Source organism: Mollisia scopiformis (genome assembly GCF_001500285.1).
Source record: "Mollisia scopiformis unplaced genomic scaffold LY89scaffold_11, whole genome shotgun sequence".
NCBI lineage: Eukaryota > Fungi > Ascomycota > Leotiomycetes > Helotiales > Mollisiaceae > Mollisia > Mollisia scopiformis.
Window position 1 is genome coordinate 492,701 of NW_017263591.1, and position 18,125 is coordinate 510,825.

At 48.2% G+C, this 18,125-nt stretch overlaps 8 protein-coding genes across 8 annotated transcripts; 3 read left to right on the forward strand and 5 right to left on the reverse strand.

The window, feature by feature from the left end:
• Positions 1-87: 87 nt before the first annotated feature.
• On the reverse strand, positions 88-1,513 carry LY89DRAFT_53333 (alpha/beta-hydrolase). The gene is made up of 2 exons (XM_018208092.1): positions 1,193-1,513; positions 88-1,065 (listed from the first exon to the last, which is right to left on the reverse strand). The coding sequence occupies exon 2, from the start codon at positions 1,055-1,057 to the stop codon at positions 95-97; it is 963 nt and encodes a 320-aa protein (XP_018071780.1). The 5' UTR covers positions 1,058-1,065; positions 1,193-1,513; the 3' UTR covers positions 88-94.
• LY89DRAFT_53279 (uncharacterized protein) lies at positions 1,158-1,742 on the forward strand. Its single transcript, XM_018208091.1, has 3 exons — positions 1,158-1,437; positions 1,525-1,664; positions 1,717-1,742. The coding sequence occupies exons 1-2, from the start codon at positions 1,258-1,260 to the stop codon at positions 1,588-1,590; spliced, it is 246 nt and encodes an 81-aa protein (XP_018071781.1). The 5' UTR covers positions 1,158-1,257; the 3' UTR covers positions 1,591-1,664; positions 1,717-1,742.
• Positions 1,628-3,066, forward strand: LY89DRAFT_53228 (uncharacterized protein). Its single transcript, XM_018208089.1, has 2 exons — positions 1,628-1,664; positions 1,717-3,066. Exon 2 carries the CDS (start codon positions 1,843-1,845, stop codon positions 2,623-2,625), a length of 783 nt encoding a protein of 260 aa, XP_018071782.1. The 5' UTR covers positions 1,628-1,664; positions 1,717-1,842; the 3' UTR covers positions 2,626-3,066.
• On the forward strand, positions 3,067-4,677 carry LY89DRAFT_53229 (uncharacterized protein). The gene has a single exon (XM_018208090.1). It carries the CDS (start codon positions 3,507-3,509, stop codon positions 4,506-4,508), a length of 1,002 nt encoding a protein of 333 aa, XP_018071783.1. The 5' UTR covers positions 3,067-3,506; the 3' UTR covers positions 4,509-4,677.
• Positions 4,678-4,855: 178 nt separating this feature from the next.
• On the reverse strand, positions 4,856-5,726 carry LY89DRAFT_781634 (uncharacterized protein). The gene is made up of 2 exons (XM_018222497.1): positions 5,055-5,726; positions 4,856-5,000 (listed from the first exon to the last, which is right to left on the reverse strand). Exons 1-2 carry the CDS (start codon positions 5,709-5,711, stop codon positions 4,938-4,940), a joined length of 720 nt encoding a protein of 239 aa, XP_018071784.1. The 5' UTR covers positions 5,712-5,726; the 3' UTR covers positions 4,856-4,937.
• A 1,949-nt stretch (positions 5,727-7,675) lies between these two features.
• Positions 7,676-8,121, reverse strand: LY89DRAFT_781635 (uncharacterized protein; the record flags this gene model as incomplete). Its single annotated transcript, XM_018222498.1, has 2 exons — positions 7,676-7,937; positions 7,992-8,121. 2 exons carry the CDS (start codon positions 8,119-8,121, stop codon positions 7,765-7,767), a joined length of 303 nt encoding a protein of 100 aa, XP_018071785.1. The 3' UTR covers positions 7,676-7,764.
• A 2,159-nt stretch (positions 8,122-10,280) lies between these two features.
• Positions 10,281-12,232, reverse strand: LY89DRAFT_696862 (uncharacterized protein; the record flags this gene model as incomplete). Its single annotated transcript, XM_018216865.1, has 2 exons — positions 10,281-10,759; positions 10,807-12,232. The coding sequence occupies 2 exons, from the start codon at positions 12,230-12,232 to the stop codon at positions 10,281-10,283; spliced, it is 1,905 nt and encodes a 634-aa protein (XP_018071786.1).
• A 546-nt stretch (positions 12,233-12,778) lies between these two features.
• Positions 12,779-14,656, reverse strand: LY89DRAFT_781637 (uncharacterized protein). The gene has a single exon (XM_018222499.1). It carries the CDS (start codon positions 14,227-14,229, stop codon positions 13,087-13,089), a length of 1,143 nt encoding a protein of 380 aa, XP_018071787.1. The 5' UTR covers positions 14,230-14,656; the 3' UTR covers positions 12,779-13,086.
• Positions 14,657-18,125: the final 3,469 nt, after the last annotated feature.

An 18,125-nucleotide genomic window follows, 5' to 3' on the forward strand; every position in this document is an offset into this window, starting at 1 on the left:
TTATTTCTGGACACAATTCTGGACAGAGGGATGCCGTCACATTGCGATGCTCGTCTTAGTTACTTAATATTCTTATTTTGAGCTATTATTCCAATCATCCAATCCAAGCCTTCGTGACACCAGTCAAACCTCTCTGCATCCATTCATCCTCAAGAGAAGACTCGCCATCAAATCCATGCTCTCCTTCCTGAAATTCTCCAATCGCACTGTCCTCCCCGAACTTTGCCTTCCATTCTTTCAGGAACTGCTCAGATTGCTCACATGGGACAGCAGAATCGCCCTTCCCATGGAAGATATACAAGTACGGCATCTTTTCACCCGCACTCTTCTTGACCAGCACTTTTTCGAGTCGCAGGGACTCATCGCTCCCTATGAGTTCCCCAAATAGGCCTTGTTGTAATGCAACCATGCCCAGTGGAAGGCGTGCCGGGGGAGTTGCTTTAGTTACAATTGAACCAGGCTTTATGGCAGCGATGTGATCATCGAGGATCTTGCGAGGCAGTTGCGGAGTACCGAAAGGAGATTTATCAGTCGAGGCCTTGGAGTACCAATCCGAATCAATATAAGTCATGGGATAAGCTGCAATGACAGCCTTGATGAATTGAGGCTTCATCAATCCAGATAAGAGGGAAATGTATCCGCCAGCGCTTTCGCCGTAAACGATGACCTGGTCGAGATCTGGGGTGATATCGCTGCCGATGCGTTTAAGATAGGCGGCGAGGTCGTTTTGAACCCAGTCCAAGAGATCGCGTACGTCTGACAAGATCTCAAGACCATTGGACTCTGGGAGAAGGCGATAATTGGCCGATATGCGGATAGCTGAGTGCTGGAGCTGGTAATTGAGTGCCCACGACGCAGCCCAATCAGGAAACATTGCATCTCCGCTTATGAGAAAACCGCCGTGGAAATGGATGATGATGGGACGTTTGCCTGTGTGGATATTCTTGGGGATCAGAACATTGAGATCAATCTCTTGCCCATTGACGACCTTGTATGGGTGGTTCGTGATGTTGAATGGCTCGAAACGAGTATTGTCTGCTGGAGGAGGATATGCCATGGTGACGACTGGAGGAGTAAAAAAGTGTGAGGGGAAATTCTCGTGCTTTTGACAGAAAATAGTTTGCAATTGAAGCCTTCGAATTGTGAAACGAAAATAGACACTGAGCGTAAACACTGAGGGGCTTTCGAATACTTCTTATACTTGTAGCCTTGCACGAAGCCTTACTTTGGTCAGGCAAGGCTATAACCAGATTTGTAATGCAGAAAAGTAGTGGAGAAAGGGGCTTCGCTAAGCAACTCTTAACTCCATGGCTCGGTCTCGCACTGGGAGCTCAAAGGCCGAGGAAAGTCAGCCTCGCCGCATATATGACCAATAATCCTTTGAGAATACAACATTTCGCTAGACAATTGGATCTCAGACCGATTGCAGATATTTGCGTAAGCCTCTCCTTGTTTGACAGATAGAAGCGCCAATGCGCTTCGAAGCAATCTTTTGTTATGGGGATAACCACTGATTCGAAGGAGATATCCGAAGAATCGAGGCGAGGACCACAGACATACCTAGGTAACTGTCGTGTTCGGCAGTGTTGACGCAAGGCTATGAATGATTTTGAGAATGGTTGAGGTATTCTTACGAAGATATCAGAGGTATCGCGATGGCTGAAGTTGGTTTCGCTGGCGAGTCTGAAATTGACTTCCGATGCTTACGTAATCTAGGGAACTTTCTGTTGGACTCAATGACGTTAGGAGATCTGGATAGCTTCAAACTCACGCCCGAGGGAGGCACATTGTCAAAATGATTCTATACGTCCAGAAATGGCTGTTATATAAGTCTACAAAGAAATGTCCATCCTGAAACGTCGGATATTGCCAATTCTGAACGCCCAAATTTCTTACAAGCTTCCTCGAACCTCTTCATACGCGACGATGGCTCTGCCACCATTCAAAGTCAACGCCCTCCCACGATCTTTGTACCCAAGCTCGATATCTTACAGCCCTCAAGACTTCCGCAGACAAGATGAAGGGTCCGACTCGGACTGGTACTCCCAACCACGATTTGTGCAACACATCGACGACGGAGCAATTGCCATGTTGAAGTCTTACTATGGTTCAATCATCAAGCCCAACAATAGCGTGCTGGACATCTGCTCGAGTTGGGTTTCGCATTTGCCCGATAACATCAATCCGCAAAGCATGATTGGGATTGGGATGAACAAGATGGAGCTGGAACGCAATGGACACCTCACGAAGTTCTTCGTCAAAGACCTCAACACGAACCCGAATATACCAGAAGTTCCTAATGAGAGCGTCGATGTGGTAATCTGCAACGTCTCCGTTGACTACCTTACCCAGCCTATATCCATATTCAAGGAGACGCATCGGGTGTTGAGAGACAACGGGTCTGCACATATGGCGTTCAGCAACAGATGCTTTCCAACCAAAGTCATTGGCAAGTGGATGGGCATGAGTGACGAGGAACGGAGACGCTGGGTTGGTGGCTATTTCTGGGCGAGTGGAGGGTGGAAGGAGGTCGAGGAAGTCATACTCAAGGAGGGAAAGGGCGGGTTCTGGGGAGGCTATGAGGATCCTCTGTTCGTAGTACGAGCAAGGAAAGCTGTGGATTGAGTGCGACATCTCGATCATATTATTGCGGAAGCAGGGTCGAATCCTCATTACTGCGAGTGACGAGGCAGGAGTACTTTCATTGTATACATCATCCACACTCCAATTCTCGTCCAGTCGGGTTGCCTCTATGATTCTGCATCCGACTTCTGCAATGGTACGGCGCAAGGACGCAATCAATACACTATTCATCTTCTATGCAGGTCTTGATTCCACGACCAAGTGGCCTTTATATGCGTCCTCAGACGCCGGCCTCAAAATCGCCAGCAATACATTTCGGCTTACCGACCAATCTCGGATGAAGCGGGGTGGATAAAGTTATCGGCTCCGCTCATCCAATCCCTACTTGATTTATTAACATATATATACCACCTTGTGTAACATCGAGATCGTTCCTGTAAATTCCCCTGATCGCCACAGGGTTAGGGACCAAGCCAACTCATAACACAAAACGAGTAGCATATACCCGCTAATGAATTGTCGGACGAGAGCAACATGCCAAGGCACGAAAAGTCCGCTCGAGCCTCTGTGCAGTAATTGGTGTAACTATTACATTAATTATGATTTGTCTTTCTCCAATGAGCTCTTCTCAAGTCAGCCTCAAAATCTAGGATGGACACGAGAGTGGTCGCTCTTCCATTCATCCAAAACGCTTAAGTAAGCTTCTCAATTGAGTTCATCTGAACCTAGATAAAGGAGCTCGTGTTGATATGAAATGCTTATGTCAAAATAGTTGACATGCCATTGTCCAGGTTTTGAGCGGTTCACCCATACCATGAATCTGGGTCGCTCCTCATCCTCCCAGAACACTTTTGTCTTCTTTGTCCCTCAATCTTGCTCACCTACTGCCGACCCATATACTTTCGTTTCCGTCACTCGTTCTCATGGTTTCCACGATGTGGAATCTGTTTACATTCATTTCGTTCAGCATTTTGGCCTCTATTGCCTCTGCTCAAAATGATGAGTGTTCATGGACGTCTCTTGGATGCTTTACACACGAATCAGATACCCCAGTCTTGCGATATGCTGTAGTTCCTTCTACAACCAGCGATACAAACTTTGAGAACTGCGAAGCAGCATGTGCAGCCCAGAACTATCCCGTTTCTGGGGTTGAGGATGGATTCAATTGCTGGTGTGATGTTGCCGTTCAAGGTGGCGCAACGCCAAAATCTGCTTCATACTGCAATTCGCCATGCTATGGAGACCCGTCGGAAATTTGTGGAGGCTACACCTTTCTCAGCGTCTACGAGAATACATGCATAGCCCCTTCGTCTTCGATTCCTGCATCAACGCCCTCAAGCACTTGGACCTGGGGATGGACAATATCTCTGCCATCAAGCTCAGCGTCTTCTTATGCATCGTCTAGAAACACAGCATGCCTCACAACTTCGTCGGCGTTGTCTCTGTCAGGTCCTGCAACATCCGTCCCAGGATCGTCAATTCCGGGTACCACTTTTACGGCACCAATCGGCTACACCACTTCCACTGTCACCGAAACGCTTATTTATACAATAAGTTCATGTCAAGCAACTGTGAAATCTTGTCCTTACGGGTCGACAACGACGGAAACGAGGAGTCTGGCAACTGTTTTGCCCGTCACTCCAACAGCGCTAGCTCCCCCTCTGACCAAGACGCAATCGACACAATACGCTTCCCTTTCTCAAACGAAAACGCATACCAGCCCATTGACCTCATCAGGTTCTTCGTCTACGGTGGCATCTTCTGCTCCTGCCGGACTTCCAGGCACGAATACCACGGGCAGCGCCCAGCCAAAAGCCTCCCCATCCTCCGTGCAGATCGGAGTCGGTTCTATTGTAAGATTGGGGTCGTCAGACGTACTTGTTTGGGGTTTGTTGAGCGTGGCTTTTGCTTTTATGTTGCTTTAATTCCTTCTAATATTAAATAATATGGACGATGTGCCTTGTAATTGTAGTTCATAATCTTGGTGTTTCGCAATTTGCTTTTGTTTGTTTTAGCTTAAGAGTGAAATAGGAGAGCAGTAGTTGGTTATCATTCCAAGCAATGGCTAAAATTATAATGAATCGTTATGACCCCGACTATCTGTTCTTTGCAAGTTTCTATGGGTTCCAAGTTCAACTTCATCAAAAGGTTCAAAAGTTTCCTCCCGACATACCTCGTGGATGGTCTATGGAGGGGACGGACATCTGATTTTTGAAGCCAAAGAGGAAGCTAGTGGATTGAACAAGGATTTGCTACGAAGAAAGATCAACGACAGAGTAATGCGAACTTTATTGACTAGTGACAGAATAAATGGTCAATCCAGCACAACTACCAAAACAAGCACGCCCCTCAAATCATCGAGACGATCTTCGACTGCGCTCTCTGTGCCTACGACGATCAGCGACTAATCGACGCTCCTATAATTCTCAACATTGGAATCTATTCAGCGAAGGTCAAGGAAAGATACGAACCTTTTGCTGCTTCTGTGGTTCCTCAGAACCAAGTCTCGCAACTTCGTCAAACATTTGCGCTTCACTGCTTCCCGTGGGAGCCGACACGTAAAGCTTTCCGTTAGCACCTCGAACTGCATACGATATCCTGTCTTCGGTGTGCAGCCGGGTGACTTTCGGTTGTTGAGCGTATGTCAAGGTGGTGACGACTGGAGCGGCGGTGGCAGGTGTTTCATAGTCGTCATCTTGGCTTGGGAATTGCTGCTGAGTTTCTGGTACTTGAGTGGATGCTGTGGAATCCCAGTCCTCGTCAGTTTCTTCAACCTCTTGATAAGAGTATGCTGTTTGTGTTGTTGCTTGGTATGTGTCTCCGCTGGCAAGTAGCCGTCGAGGTTGTTCAGGCGCCGGGACGATTCCGATCTGCTTCTGAAAATAAGAAATCGGAGCAGAGAGAAATCCTCTTCTCGGAGCAGCACGGCGTTTTTCTTGTTTGTCCGATTGTTGAACTGCTAGTGCAATTTGAGCCAGTTGGGCGGCATGAGGACTGTCGGGCGACGAATATGCAACGAAAGAAGTTTTGTCTTTGGAATTCTTGCTTTGGTAAATCACTTGGTCGGCTCGGTTCTCAGCACTCCTCTTCACGGGTGCGAAATTCTCGACTCGGACGAGTTGAGGCATGTTTGAAATCTTGAGTTGGCAAGTTGGTAGAATGAGGTTTGGCGGGTTTTTACGTGCCCGAAGGAGGGAAAGCTGATGGCCGGGCCTCATTGCGTTGATGAAATCTCTCCAATTCTGCCTATTGCCTACGGTATCTTCGGCAATTGGCTAGAGATAGCTGTACGAGTCTGATGACACGATCTCAGAGCCTTGTGGCTTCATAGTCTTCACCAAAGTCGGGCGCGCTAATGCCCCAAGGACGGCTTGGTTAACCAACATTTCTGAAATGGGATTGTCGCATATGCATTCATGAAACAAAACGGACTTCAATGAGTCATGGCGTATCACGAACTAAAAACTAATGCGTGGGACTCATGCCGCTTCAAGATGTTAGTTGTCATAGCAGAGCCTCGTTCTATCTTCATCTCAGACCTCAGTCTTCAATTCTTGTTATGACAACAATCCATCGCTCTCATTGCTAGCCGAACAAACAGCTATACCCTTGTCACTCACTGATCGACTTGGAACCTCATCTCTACATCTAACGAACCCACAATGGGTCTTCGAAGCTGGTGGCGACAGTTTGTCCACAAAGTGCAAGAAATCCTCAACATCCACAGCAAGTATGACGACTTCTGTTGTGAAGCGAGAAGTAAAGTTCTCTTCCACTACTTCTTAATCAAGTACTGAATTCTAGGAACTAGTGGCAGATGGAGGGGTGGCGACTTTCACAGGTCGACCATGGGGTCCGTCTTTCGACATGTTTAAGTCGTATGCCGAAATGCATGCAGTTGAGATTAGGATGAACATGCGTGGAAGCTTTTGGAGGTTTGATTGAAGGAGAGTGTGATCTGTTTTGGTTATTGATGAGTTACGAGGTTTACATGCAAGGAATTTTGAATGTGATGTGGTCTTGGGAGCATTTGCATTATGTGTAAGGAAGTTGAATTGGATTTCTTCCTTTCCGGTGCATCAAGAGCCAACACCACAACTTGAGTGCCAATGCAAGTGCCAATGCAAGTGCCTACCCTCCAACCCAGCTCCTATACCTGTCTCCTACACACCCATCACCAGAAGAGTAAAAAGCCGTCGAAATTCCTAACGTTCTTTAGTGCCTGTTCCATGGATCTGTTTTGGGGCTTTACATTTCGGCGTCGCCATCTGTGCCGCAATCTGTACAGCAAAGAACGTAGTTGGACTGCCATCGGGACCTTTGAAGCTGAAAGACGCATGCTTGTTTGTGGCCGTGAACTCAACTGCGAGCTTTTTACCCCCTGGTGCCTGGTATGATACTACTCCTCCATCCGAGTTCCCGTAAGTATTCATGGCGTTTGAGCCATTACGTTGGTGTACGACATCCCAATTAAGAGGCATTGCTGTAGTAGATTGGGTGGGTGGGTCGCTAAGAATGATTTTAAAGAGAGTAGGATTGGAGATATGATCGATGGATTGGGGAAACCGCTGGGAGATCTCAAAAGAAGTGATGAAGGAGGGGAGCAGACCTTTTTTCAGCTACATATTACGGTGTACTTCACGCGAGGGTGAAGGTGTCTAAAAAGGATTTTTAAAAGCAGCAAACGAGGCTGGATGCTACGAAAGTGAGGCGGCCAGCCTTGCGTAACATGAACCTGCTGTACTCAGAAGACTGGAAGATAAATGAGCGCACGGCTGCAGTACGGATGGAACGTGCCGGTAAGTAGCCGTGGGGTATATGTTAAACATCAGGGCCTGGCGAATGGCTATTCTTCTTGATTAAGTCTTTACCCCTCACTGGATAGCATTCGTGGCTTCTAAGCGCTATCTCTCGTGCCGTGCCTCGAGGACGGAGATGCATATGCGCATGGGAACGCGACTCTCGCCCGGAAAACAAAAAGTAAGTCCCAAAATGCCGCAGTACACTGCAGATGCGAAGTCATGTTGACACTGATACACATCCCATTGGTTGAATTACATCTCTTGAGATACACTCAGCCAAGAAAGCCCAACCAGTCTATATTCACCAGGCGATTAACCCCCATATCTGACACAAACCATCACACTTTCCAGAACCTCCTCTTCTTGGCGTTCCACCAGATCAATATTCGTCATACTCATCGTACTGATCGTACCCGTCGGCGATTCGAGGGTTTTGGACGTAAACGTTGCCAACGTAGTGTTGTTGCACCGCGCTTCTCAACCCAATATCAGAATTGAACATATGGTGAAGGTCGTTGCTCAATCGTTGATGACCCAGACCGTGAAGGAAATCTGCCATTTATGTTAACAATCATATCTTTGAAAGCATCTGAAAAGCCGACTTACTGATTGATCGACACATGTGTCCAAATCTTGACTTCAACGCGTGCCAAAGCCGTCCGAGGATTGATCCGTGGCCTGTGGCTGCGAATATCGCGCTCACAACGGCAACGACGAGACCTGCAATTTCGAGCATACTGTAGTCTTCTATTGGAGATATAGTTTGAAGATTGAGATGGTTTCAATGATATAAGTGCAATCATCGAAGTAAAGCAAAGCACTTAGTATTTCAACTCAGCATTGTAAACAGAGGTAGTTCCAGAAAAGTCACATTGTGAGACGCAAAGCGAGTGGCTTGCAGATAGGTTTGAAAAGGGCAGTAAAACGTGTCACTTGCATGTTGTTCATGGCGTGGTGCTACAAGTCGGGCGTTGAAGCGGTGCAATATCGATGTTCGCTTTATGAAGCCTTACCGGACTTCCTACAAGATAATTGATTAGAAACTAGATATATACGTATTTGAGTGCATTACCTTTCACTTTGGGACCCTAAGAGTCTTGTTTAGCCCTGTTCTAAAACAACGTCCAAAATCTCAAAGATAATATGGCCGCCTTCGAAAGTCAAGACATACAAAGCATGCAAACACTCGCCAATAACCACTTCTCCCACATTTGACAATACTTTCAAGGCAACATTAGGATGACTTTAGAATCTGCTGTGGTTCAGACAAATTTAAAGATTGATTGGTAACTATATTTTGATGACTCAGTACAGTGCATTTTCAGAAGCAGGAGCCGAACATGCGGCTGAAGTTGCGGTCGTTGCATTACAGCCATGAAGTGACACCCCCAACATCTCGCTTAGCCCCTCTTCAGAAATGTTCCGTGAAATAGTGCTGACATGACGTGCCCCATGCTCTTACTCCTATACACGCTTCACCTGCATTCATTTAGTGTCGTCTTACTTCTGAGATATATAAGCTTCGAACAACCTGCTTCGTACCTAGCTATGCTTCAGAGCTGCTAATATGACAGGCTTCTCGTATCTATAGACTCTTCAGGAGACCAGCGAAGACGAAGATTGATGGAGAGTGAAAGATCCTTGGGTTCTGCACCGTAGAATTTCTTATTTGTCCTGTAAAGTCTTCAGTCGATGCAATACTGCCTATGATTTTTGACGTGTGTATCAATAAATTAAAATCGGACACAAAAAAAAAACATGTGAAATTAACCCCTCCCCTTTCCCCACCTACCCCTAACCATCGGAATCCATCCATCCCCAAACTTTCACCCCCTCCCTAACATCCCATCCCATCCGAATCCTAAATATAAACTTCCACCACTACCAGGCCCACCACCCTGCAGAAACCCAACACGGCACCGCTACCCCGCATCCCGAACCTTAAAGAAGTAATTAAGCCCTGCCCGTAGAGTTTGAGCAGACCCTGATTTATCAACGCGGAAAAGTGTATTTGCGTTGATGCACACGGGGACTGGAGGCGCTTCGTTTGTCAGGCCATACTTTCCACGCATCCTCCCATCCATACCTGATCTTTTTGGGTCTGTCTAGAACTCTCCGCCACCAAACTTTGCTTCCACCGTAATTATGTATGTTTCACGGGTAAACAGACCAACTTCCGTACCGCGTTAAAGATCCCTTAGGTACAGTACTGCCGCCGGTGTAAATAACGATTATATATCTAAACCTAGAAACTAATTCTCAAGTAACGGACGTGGACTGACCTAAAAACTAGGTATTCAAGATCTGCCTGTACGTGAAATTGAGAGAGAATGGAATAAATAAACAAATAAATAAATAAATAAATAAATAAATAAATAAATAAATAAATAAATAAATAAAAGCTAGCTCCCAAGCCCAATCCGAAAGGCGATACCCTCGAACTACGTAGATGCTGGAATGGGAGACTTGCTGTACGAGGAGGAGGTTGTACTATGGCTACCTTTGTTATGCTGTACTGTGCTATGCTATAATCCAACCGGAATGCACAATATATTTCCCCCCTGAGCCTTGTCCGGGGGGTGGGATCATCGTCGACCACGGAATACATCTCGAAGCCTTCACTAGATTCAAAACGGAACATGCTTTCACAATAATAGCAAAATAATCTCTTTTCCACAGTCACAACCACACAAGAACGAAGTAATACACCACACAGCACGTTTTAATCTATGATACCCGAATCACAGCCCTATCTCATCTAGCAGCAAACAGCCCAAGCGATATTGAACACTTATTCCTTTCCTCTCCCTTCGCGAACAGCAATATTTTCTTTCTTCGCTTGGCTCCCAAAAACGCCTTGCTACAGAAATCCGCCCTAGTCAACAATACTCAAGCTCACGCCGTCGACTCCACATTTTCTAACAAGACCCATTTTGCGTTCTTTCCGGGTGCTCTCTTAGCAACTGCGTCGAGAGTAGCCTTTATACAAGCAGCTGTGTGGCCTCGGAATTTGGTTTTCAGGACTTCTAACATGCCGACTTTGGTCAGTTCGCAGCCATCTTGTATTTCCCGTCTGAAGGCTTCCATCTTATCTGGCGGAAGCAGATCTTGTGGCTTGCCGTCTTTAGTCTTGCCCTTCGAATTCGTCCGAGCTTGAGCTGGTTGTGGCACATTCGCCGGCAAGAGGGAGGATTTGAGGACGTCGGATGCGGTGCTGAAGAAGGATCCGACAAGTTTGGTGATAGGTTGTCCGTTGAAGTTTAGAGATGTGTTCCTCATGCTATTAAGAGGTATGCGAGGTGGATCCATCGAGGTAATTTGTGGTGGATCCCAGTAACTAGTGGAGAACGGATCGATTGACTTGATGGTTGGATCTGCAGAGAATTAGTAAACTTCGAGACGAGAGAAAGAGGCAACATACCTAGGATCATTTCCATCCTATAAGCGACCATCTTGACATTTGTGGTTCTCTTCGTCCTATCCTCCCAACATAGACCGGTTGATATGGGTTCTAGATCACCTTGCAGGACCAAACGCCTTGAATTCGAAGTATCATCACCGTCATCGTCGAGGAATCCTTCCATGTCCTCATCTTCGTCTACTTCGTCCTCCTCCTCTCCCTCGCTCTTCAGATCTTCTGCATCTTCATCCTCAATCCATTCAGCCTCGCTGTCATAATCGTAATTCGTCTCAGGAAGATCGCGCCTCAACGGATTCCTCGCCAACTTCGCCATCCCATTGACAGGTCTAGCGGTGTATGTACCTCTATACGGTGGTCTGACATCTTCTTGAAAGTGCAAAAACTTCATAGGCACTGCTTTCAATATATCTGTCGTCCTCTTGATCTGCGAGTTTTGTGAATCTGTTGTGAGATCAATTGGTCGTGAAGCTTTGCCAGAGTAGAACTCGGTCATAATCTCTCGAACCGGCATATGGTATCTCCCTCGAAGTGCCATGTCATCATGGGAAAGGTGGAATAGGTCGGTTGCATCGAACGATCGTTGTCGGTCTGGACTGCGGTCTCCAAGTATGTAGCTATCGATAGTGGCTTGTATAGCCTCTGTAGCCTCTTCATCTCTTTCAAATCGATTCGCAGGTGCCAGTGTAACTCCGGTTTGTACGAAGAAATCAGGGAATAGCTTCTTATAAGCCGAGAGCTGTGGTTTGCTTGGTGTAAGCTTCGAAGGACTCGGAGCAGAGGCAGTAAGTAGACTAGCAATAGAGCTCTGTGGAGCTGGACTCATAGAACTCCTGCCTCTACTCTCTGTGCTTGTTGATCGTGGCCGAGGTTGTGCTGGTATGGCGAAGAAGTTGTTAAGCTTCATCTGACTCCGTTCCTTCTTCCGCTTTTCCTCGTCTGCCTTTTGCTTCTCTTCCTCTTTCTTCTTCCGCTTCTCCTCTTTAGCAGCCTTTTCAGCTTCCTGTGCAACACGCTTCTCTTCCAGCGCAACCCGTTTTTCCTCCTTCTCAACCTCCTTCCTCTTCTTCTCCGCTTCCCTCTCAGCCGTCTTCCTCGCCTTCTCCTCCACTAGCGCCTGCCGCTCAGCATCCTTCTTCGCCTTCTCCTCAGCTCTCTCCCTATCCTTAATCTCCTTATTAATCCTCTTCAACTCCGCCTCCTGGAACGTAAGCTTCTGTTTCTTCGCCGGCGGCGGAGCAGAGCCATTCAGTGCCGCGAATGCCGAGGGAGTCGATGTACTCGGCGGAGGTGAAGCCCCCCCATATGACGGCGTATCCGGTCCAGCATCAGTCAACTCACCCGTCGAACTTCTCGTCGGACTAGCCTCTCTCTTGGTTCCCGTCCCCACGCTCACAGGCGGCGTAGGCAATGATTCCGATTCATTCATCGTAGGCTCTCGCTCTCTCTCCAGTGTCTCGAGGAAATCTTCTGGGACGGTAAACGGTTTCTCCAGTTCCGGTAGTTGGGAGGGAATTTGTGATGCTCCTCCGTCAAAAACATCATGTCCCCTCTTCAATGGCGAGGATCTCGGGGATGAAGGTTCTGGCGACATCGTGTTCGATTCCATCAATCAATCATTCAATCAACCAACAAAGACGTCGACCATGAGATTGGAGAACCGTCGAATTGAGCTATCACAATCGTTTGTTTATTCAAGCCCCCTCGTCAAGGATGTGGTTGTTGTGTTCTTTCGTTGTGTGGTGTGTTGAAGAGACGCGAAGGAACGCGTTCGTTGTGCATGGGAAGTGGTTTCGTGTCTGGACGGCAAGTGCCGGAAAGAAGGGAAGGGGCGAGCGAGCTCCAAGATCAAGGGTCTCGGGACTCATCAAATCGAGACGGAGTTTATTATTAGCCTCGTATAAATCGAACAAAACATTTATTGATTTGTATCACTTTTGAAGAAGAAAGTTCACGCTCACGCAATGTAAGTTAAGTGGTCAATGTATGGTGGTATTCAATTGTTGAAGCCGTATACTTCTTTCTCATTACTCAAACGGTGGTTGGTGCCCCTGAAGGCTTCATGTACCTATGCAATGGTCGCTAAAACGAGTGAGGGCAATAGGCCTCTCTTGGGCTATTCAAGCAATCCGCCGTAAAACCAAAGGTAAAATGCATCAGGTTGTGTGGACCTGCCATGCCATTCCAGAAAACCGATATCCTGATCGCCCCAAACGCCTTGAAATGCTTGTACTGTTCCGACCGCCCTGTCTGTCTTTCTTTGGTATATCCTCCTCGAGCTCCTTAATCGCTGTCCGCATCTGGGTTGGCAATGTATAAACGGCCAGCACTCATCGTCATTGTCCTCTCGTCCACACTGCCTCTTCTTCGCAACTCCTCTGGATTCTTTACACTTTTTTCTCGAGTGATGGTAGCCTTCATGAGACTGTTGGCAGCGAGTCTTGCAGCGTCATTCGTTCCCAATTCAGCGACGTTATCGGCTCTTTCTCCACTACTGCCACTTCCCACACTTCGAGTGCCATCGGCTCCTCCATCTGCAGTGAAGTAGTCCTTTGACTGGCCGTGAGTACCAGGAACGGGAGTCTCTCCCGCTTCAGGGACATCCTCCATTGAGTCTTGTCTCTCACTGGGTGGTGTATTTCCAGAGCTCCATCTGCCGTGAATCGAACTAGCACCCGATTGTCGTGAATATGTGAGACCCCTTCTGCCACCACTGCCAACACTACTCCTTCCGCTGCCCGTCCGGCGGTGGTAGGGTCCGGTGTGTGGCATATTGCCACTATCCGCATCATCGTCGCTGTCTCCTCCCTCTACTTCACTAGCACTCAATCGCATGGGCACGCCTCCAACACCCCCAACGAGATCTCCAGGACTGTAGCCAACTAATCCTGCTTTGCCATGATGTCTGATCTTCGCAGTGACCCTGTTACTACCTGCCAAATTGCCTGAGCTGCTTGAGGATATCCGTGTACCACTTGCTGTTGGGCCACCGATCACTTCCATTGTCGCTCGCACCTTTGCAGCCTTCTGTTGTGCTAATAATCGTGGGTCTTCATGTTGGGCTCGATCACACCATACAGTCGCTTTCTGTTTCCGCATCAGGGCTACATAGCCCGTAGGTTGCGAGAGGCCGCCCGATCGTGAAGATATTGAACGTCGCAGATCTTGTGAGCTTTGTCGAAAAGGGACAGGGCCATTGCCACTGCTGGCGGTGGAGAAGGTTGCCGTCGAAGGAGTTCGTCGCGAGGTGTAGGATTGGACCTGCATGTTGCTTGGATAGAGTTGTTGAGGTTGTGGCGGATAGATGGGGGCCGGGAATGTATTTGAAGAAGTCGTGCGGGTCCGACTGTGTGAATAAAGGTTTGAAGGTTGAGGACCTTGATAGCCCACTGGCATCGGCTTCCTGTGAGGGATGTCGGCCATCATGCTGGAGATATTAAGGCCCGGATGCGTCCACGGTGACGAGTCTGAGTTATTTTATTGGTGGGGGAAGCTGGTCGAGGATTTCTTGTTATCGTGAAGCACTAGATCGCTGTATGGGTATTCTTCCTGTGAGGCGGAGACTAGAGGAAGGTGAAGCTTGGCTAAACTCAGTAGCTCGACGATAGGATGCGTGATTTTGGTAGAGCGTCCGTAGTGTATTGTATGCAATGCACCCTTTGTTGATCTGCCGCTGGAAATGTGTGGAAAGGGAGGGTACGGGGTGTGTGCTGCGATCAATTGAGCGGGAGTGAGGAGGAAGAAATATATCCAAAGGAGTGAATAATCAGGAGCTGAAGAGCAGTTCGTGTTGCCGAGCGGATGGATGTGAGCACACTGCAAATACGTCGCGCGACCGGGGGGGGGGGGGGGGAGGAAAGGTGGAGAAGTGAAGAGGATGGTCGATGATTTTCTCGGATTCTCACTCGTCTGCCCTTCGTTCGCCAGTTGCAGTCAGTCGCCTCTGTCGCTAGAAGCGTGGTTTGGCGTTAGCGCGCTGATCTAAACAAAGTCAGCATGGAATGGTCTCAGCGTCGGGCATTACGAAAAAACGAGGAAAACAATGGCGCCAGCAAAACCGCCAACAGGCGAGCATGGAAACTTAGAGCAACACGCCACACGAACGAAAGATAATGCAACATGCACGAAATCGCACGCCGGTCGGTCTGTCCAAGAAATGGATGGGTAATGGAAACACTATCGTACCAGCAGATCCCGGACAAGCTGGAGAGGGGAATGGGGATAGAGGAGGGAGGAGGGAGGAGGGAGGATTGAGTTTTGAGTTTGCCGTAGCCTCGTGCCGCTGCAGGAAAGGAGCTCGAAGCTTGAAGCACAAGCTCTCACTCCCTCACTCTCAGAAGTGGGCGAGCTCTCGATTTTGACTTTCGACTTTCTCGAGACGATGCGGCCAGGCCGGTACTATCAACTTGGAGCAGCAGTGGTGTGTGTATGTGCCGTCTCGGAAACTTCTCAAGATTATTATTATTATGGAGCTGATGCGACTTCAATATAATATAAAAAGTAAGACCGCCGCCGCGCCAGCCAGCACGGGTGGGAGAGGTGGAAAGGTCAAAAAGTTTAAAAGCAAATGCGCAGGAAAAGGGTCTCACATTTACTGTAGGACTTTCCCACAACACTAACTGCACAAGCAACCAACAGCCGGTCGAGAGCGTGTCCAGATCGCGCGGAAGGGCAAGGCCCTTTATCAGCTCCTGCAGCTCACTGCAGAATGTATGCGTATCTTGATGCTTGCTTCAAGTGTGCTCAAGCCTCACTTTTCCCCACTCCAACCTCTTCTCGGACGTTGCTCCTGGCCTGGGGGCGGTCTGCAGTCAGCGCAGGCCAGCGCAGGCTGAACGAGGAGTCGAATCGCCTCTCTGGCCGGCAACGTGGATTCAATAAAGTCGACCAGGCGTGCAGCCCAATGTCTCGAAGTACTGTAATCACAACAAATATTGGGAATAACTGCAAGCGTGAGATTAATGATTGGAACAGCGGCGCTGCGACGGACGAGTGTTTTATTCAGAGGTTTGATGGTGCTGGTTCCCTCATTGACGTAAGTGTCGACACAGGGCAAGTCAATCACTTTCCTGGTCCGGGTTCCATGATTTGGGAGCGTTTGAGGGGTTCCGTGTAGAGTGGATGTCATGAACATATCATTTGTGGAACAACGTGCCAGCACGCTCTCTCTACTGTATCAAACATCACGGTTACAGCGGGTCATCATACCTACCTACACCATGCCCGGACGAGTTGTTCAGATTCAGGATGTTCAGCGATATCATCCTGGAATATAGAGTGTTTGAGCTGGGTATCTTCCAAGACTCGGTCGCTGGAAGAAGAGGGAGCCAGCGGGAGCAGATTATTATTGTTCCAAGAGTTTTTCTAAACTGGATTTCTCGGCGGCTTGGTAATGGTCCCAGCCGGGTGTTCCCCAAGACAAGGTGCAGCGAGCAGCGACCAAGATCGCGTCCTCGTCCTCCTGATGGTGGTGTTCTGGCGGCTCTTTGGCGACAGACAACAAGGTGAAGTGGGGTCAGAAGTCAATCTGCTACTGCTGCAATCCAGTGGAGAAAGCTCCTAGTCCATCCCTCCCTTGGTCCCTATCCCTACAATTGTTGGCGGATATGCGCTGACTACGTAGTATTCGACAGTCCTTCGACCAATGCTGGCCCCGGCACTAGAAACGCATCTTCGGGCCTTTATCCCCATCGTGATGCTTGCTGAACCTCGTGAAAGTGGCGCAACCAGAATTCCCCTTTTCGGGATGTCCGTGTTCCTGTCAGCCAATTCAAGGCGTGGAAGCTCGTCGCGGCAAAATAAGCATGTCCAGGAACATCCCAAAAGGTACAGGTGAAGCCGTACAGTACCACGGGACTCATCGACAAGCTCACAACAACTTTCATCAGAAATCGAGAGAGAAATCAATTCTTGCAAGCGCCGTCAAACTCTCTTATCGCCATCCCTCGAATTCCTTATCTTTCTTTCCCCCTCACCTAGCCTTCTCCACAAGTCCTGTCGTCCATCCACCTTTCATGCAATAACAGCAACGTCCTATCACATATTTCCCAGTTTCGTCCCTAGCATTGACGCCCTCGCTACCAAAGTTCGCCCTTCCTTTCCCTCCGCTTCCTTCATCACAATCCCATTCTCACAATCCCCATCCATCACCTCCTTTCCCAACAGAAAACTTCCATCCATAATAATGAAACCGAAGATGAAATATTATGACGTCAAGAAAAGATATCGATCCTTTTTTTCTTTGACGAGAGAATAACGTCACCAGCGACGCCAACATCTCGTAAAAAAAATTACTGTATCTTATGACAGCGCATCTTGGCGGTCTTGGTCTTGCACGGCCACATCAAGCCTCACTCACCCACGGTCCGAAAAGACATCTGGGTAAGGCCGTTCGGATGCAACAATGACTGACAAACGGGAGCGATCAATGAATGAGGGGAACACATCGTTTCGCCGATACCCTACAATACCCAACCTCTCCAGCTAGCAGCTCGTGGTGCACTGGTGGTGGTTGGTGTGGACCCCTCACTTCAATGCCGCAAACCTGCAGATGCACTGATAATCACCCCATCTTCTATCTGCTTGTATTAACCTGTTTTCCGTGGGCTCTCACATGTACACGTACATAATCCGTTCACCGACTTCCTGTATACATTTCTTACACATCTGGGTAGCAAATACCTCAATCAAGGCATTGATATCTTTTTCTTCCTTTCTTTCTTTCTCTTTGCCGCTGTTTCCGAGTTATTCTGGTTTGAATTTTAATGCGATATTCTTCCTTTCTCTTGTCCTCGGCTCCCCTTGTTAATTTCGACTGCAGTATTACGATGTTTTCGCTCTCGTTTCCCAGCTTTTCACGTCAAGGGAAATTCCACGTGGCGGACAACCCCCCAAAATCTGTTCAGCCCTAGGATCAAAGATTCGCGGTTCGGTTCTGTTCCAATTGGTGATGTTTGACACTGCGTGTGTGTGTGTATCTGACAGCCTGGCCCACCACCACCACCTACCTCAGCCTTCTTCCTTTCGGTTGCCGCTGGGCTCAGTTGCTGGTGGGGAAATCCGAATTTTTGCATCGGATCGGATCAATCTTCTATGCATGCGTTCTGGATCGATCCTTTGTGGAGAGCAAAGGAAAATTCTTTTCGCGAGAATGGAGATGTGTACGCGTCTCACCATGTGAGTTTGTGTGGAGGAACCCATGGGAATGGAACCGGGAGTCCGGGATCGGGAAGTTTCGATCTTTGGGATCTTAGGCTTGGGAGGAAGCTTCTTGATTGATGGTCTAGACTTGACGGTCTCGATGCTCGCTGATGATCGAGGTC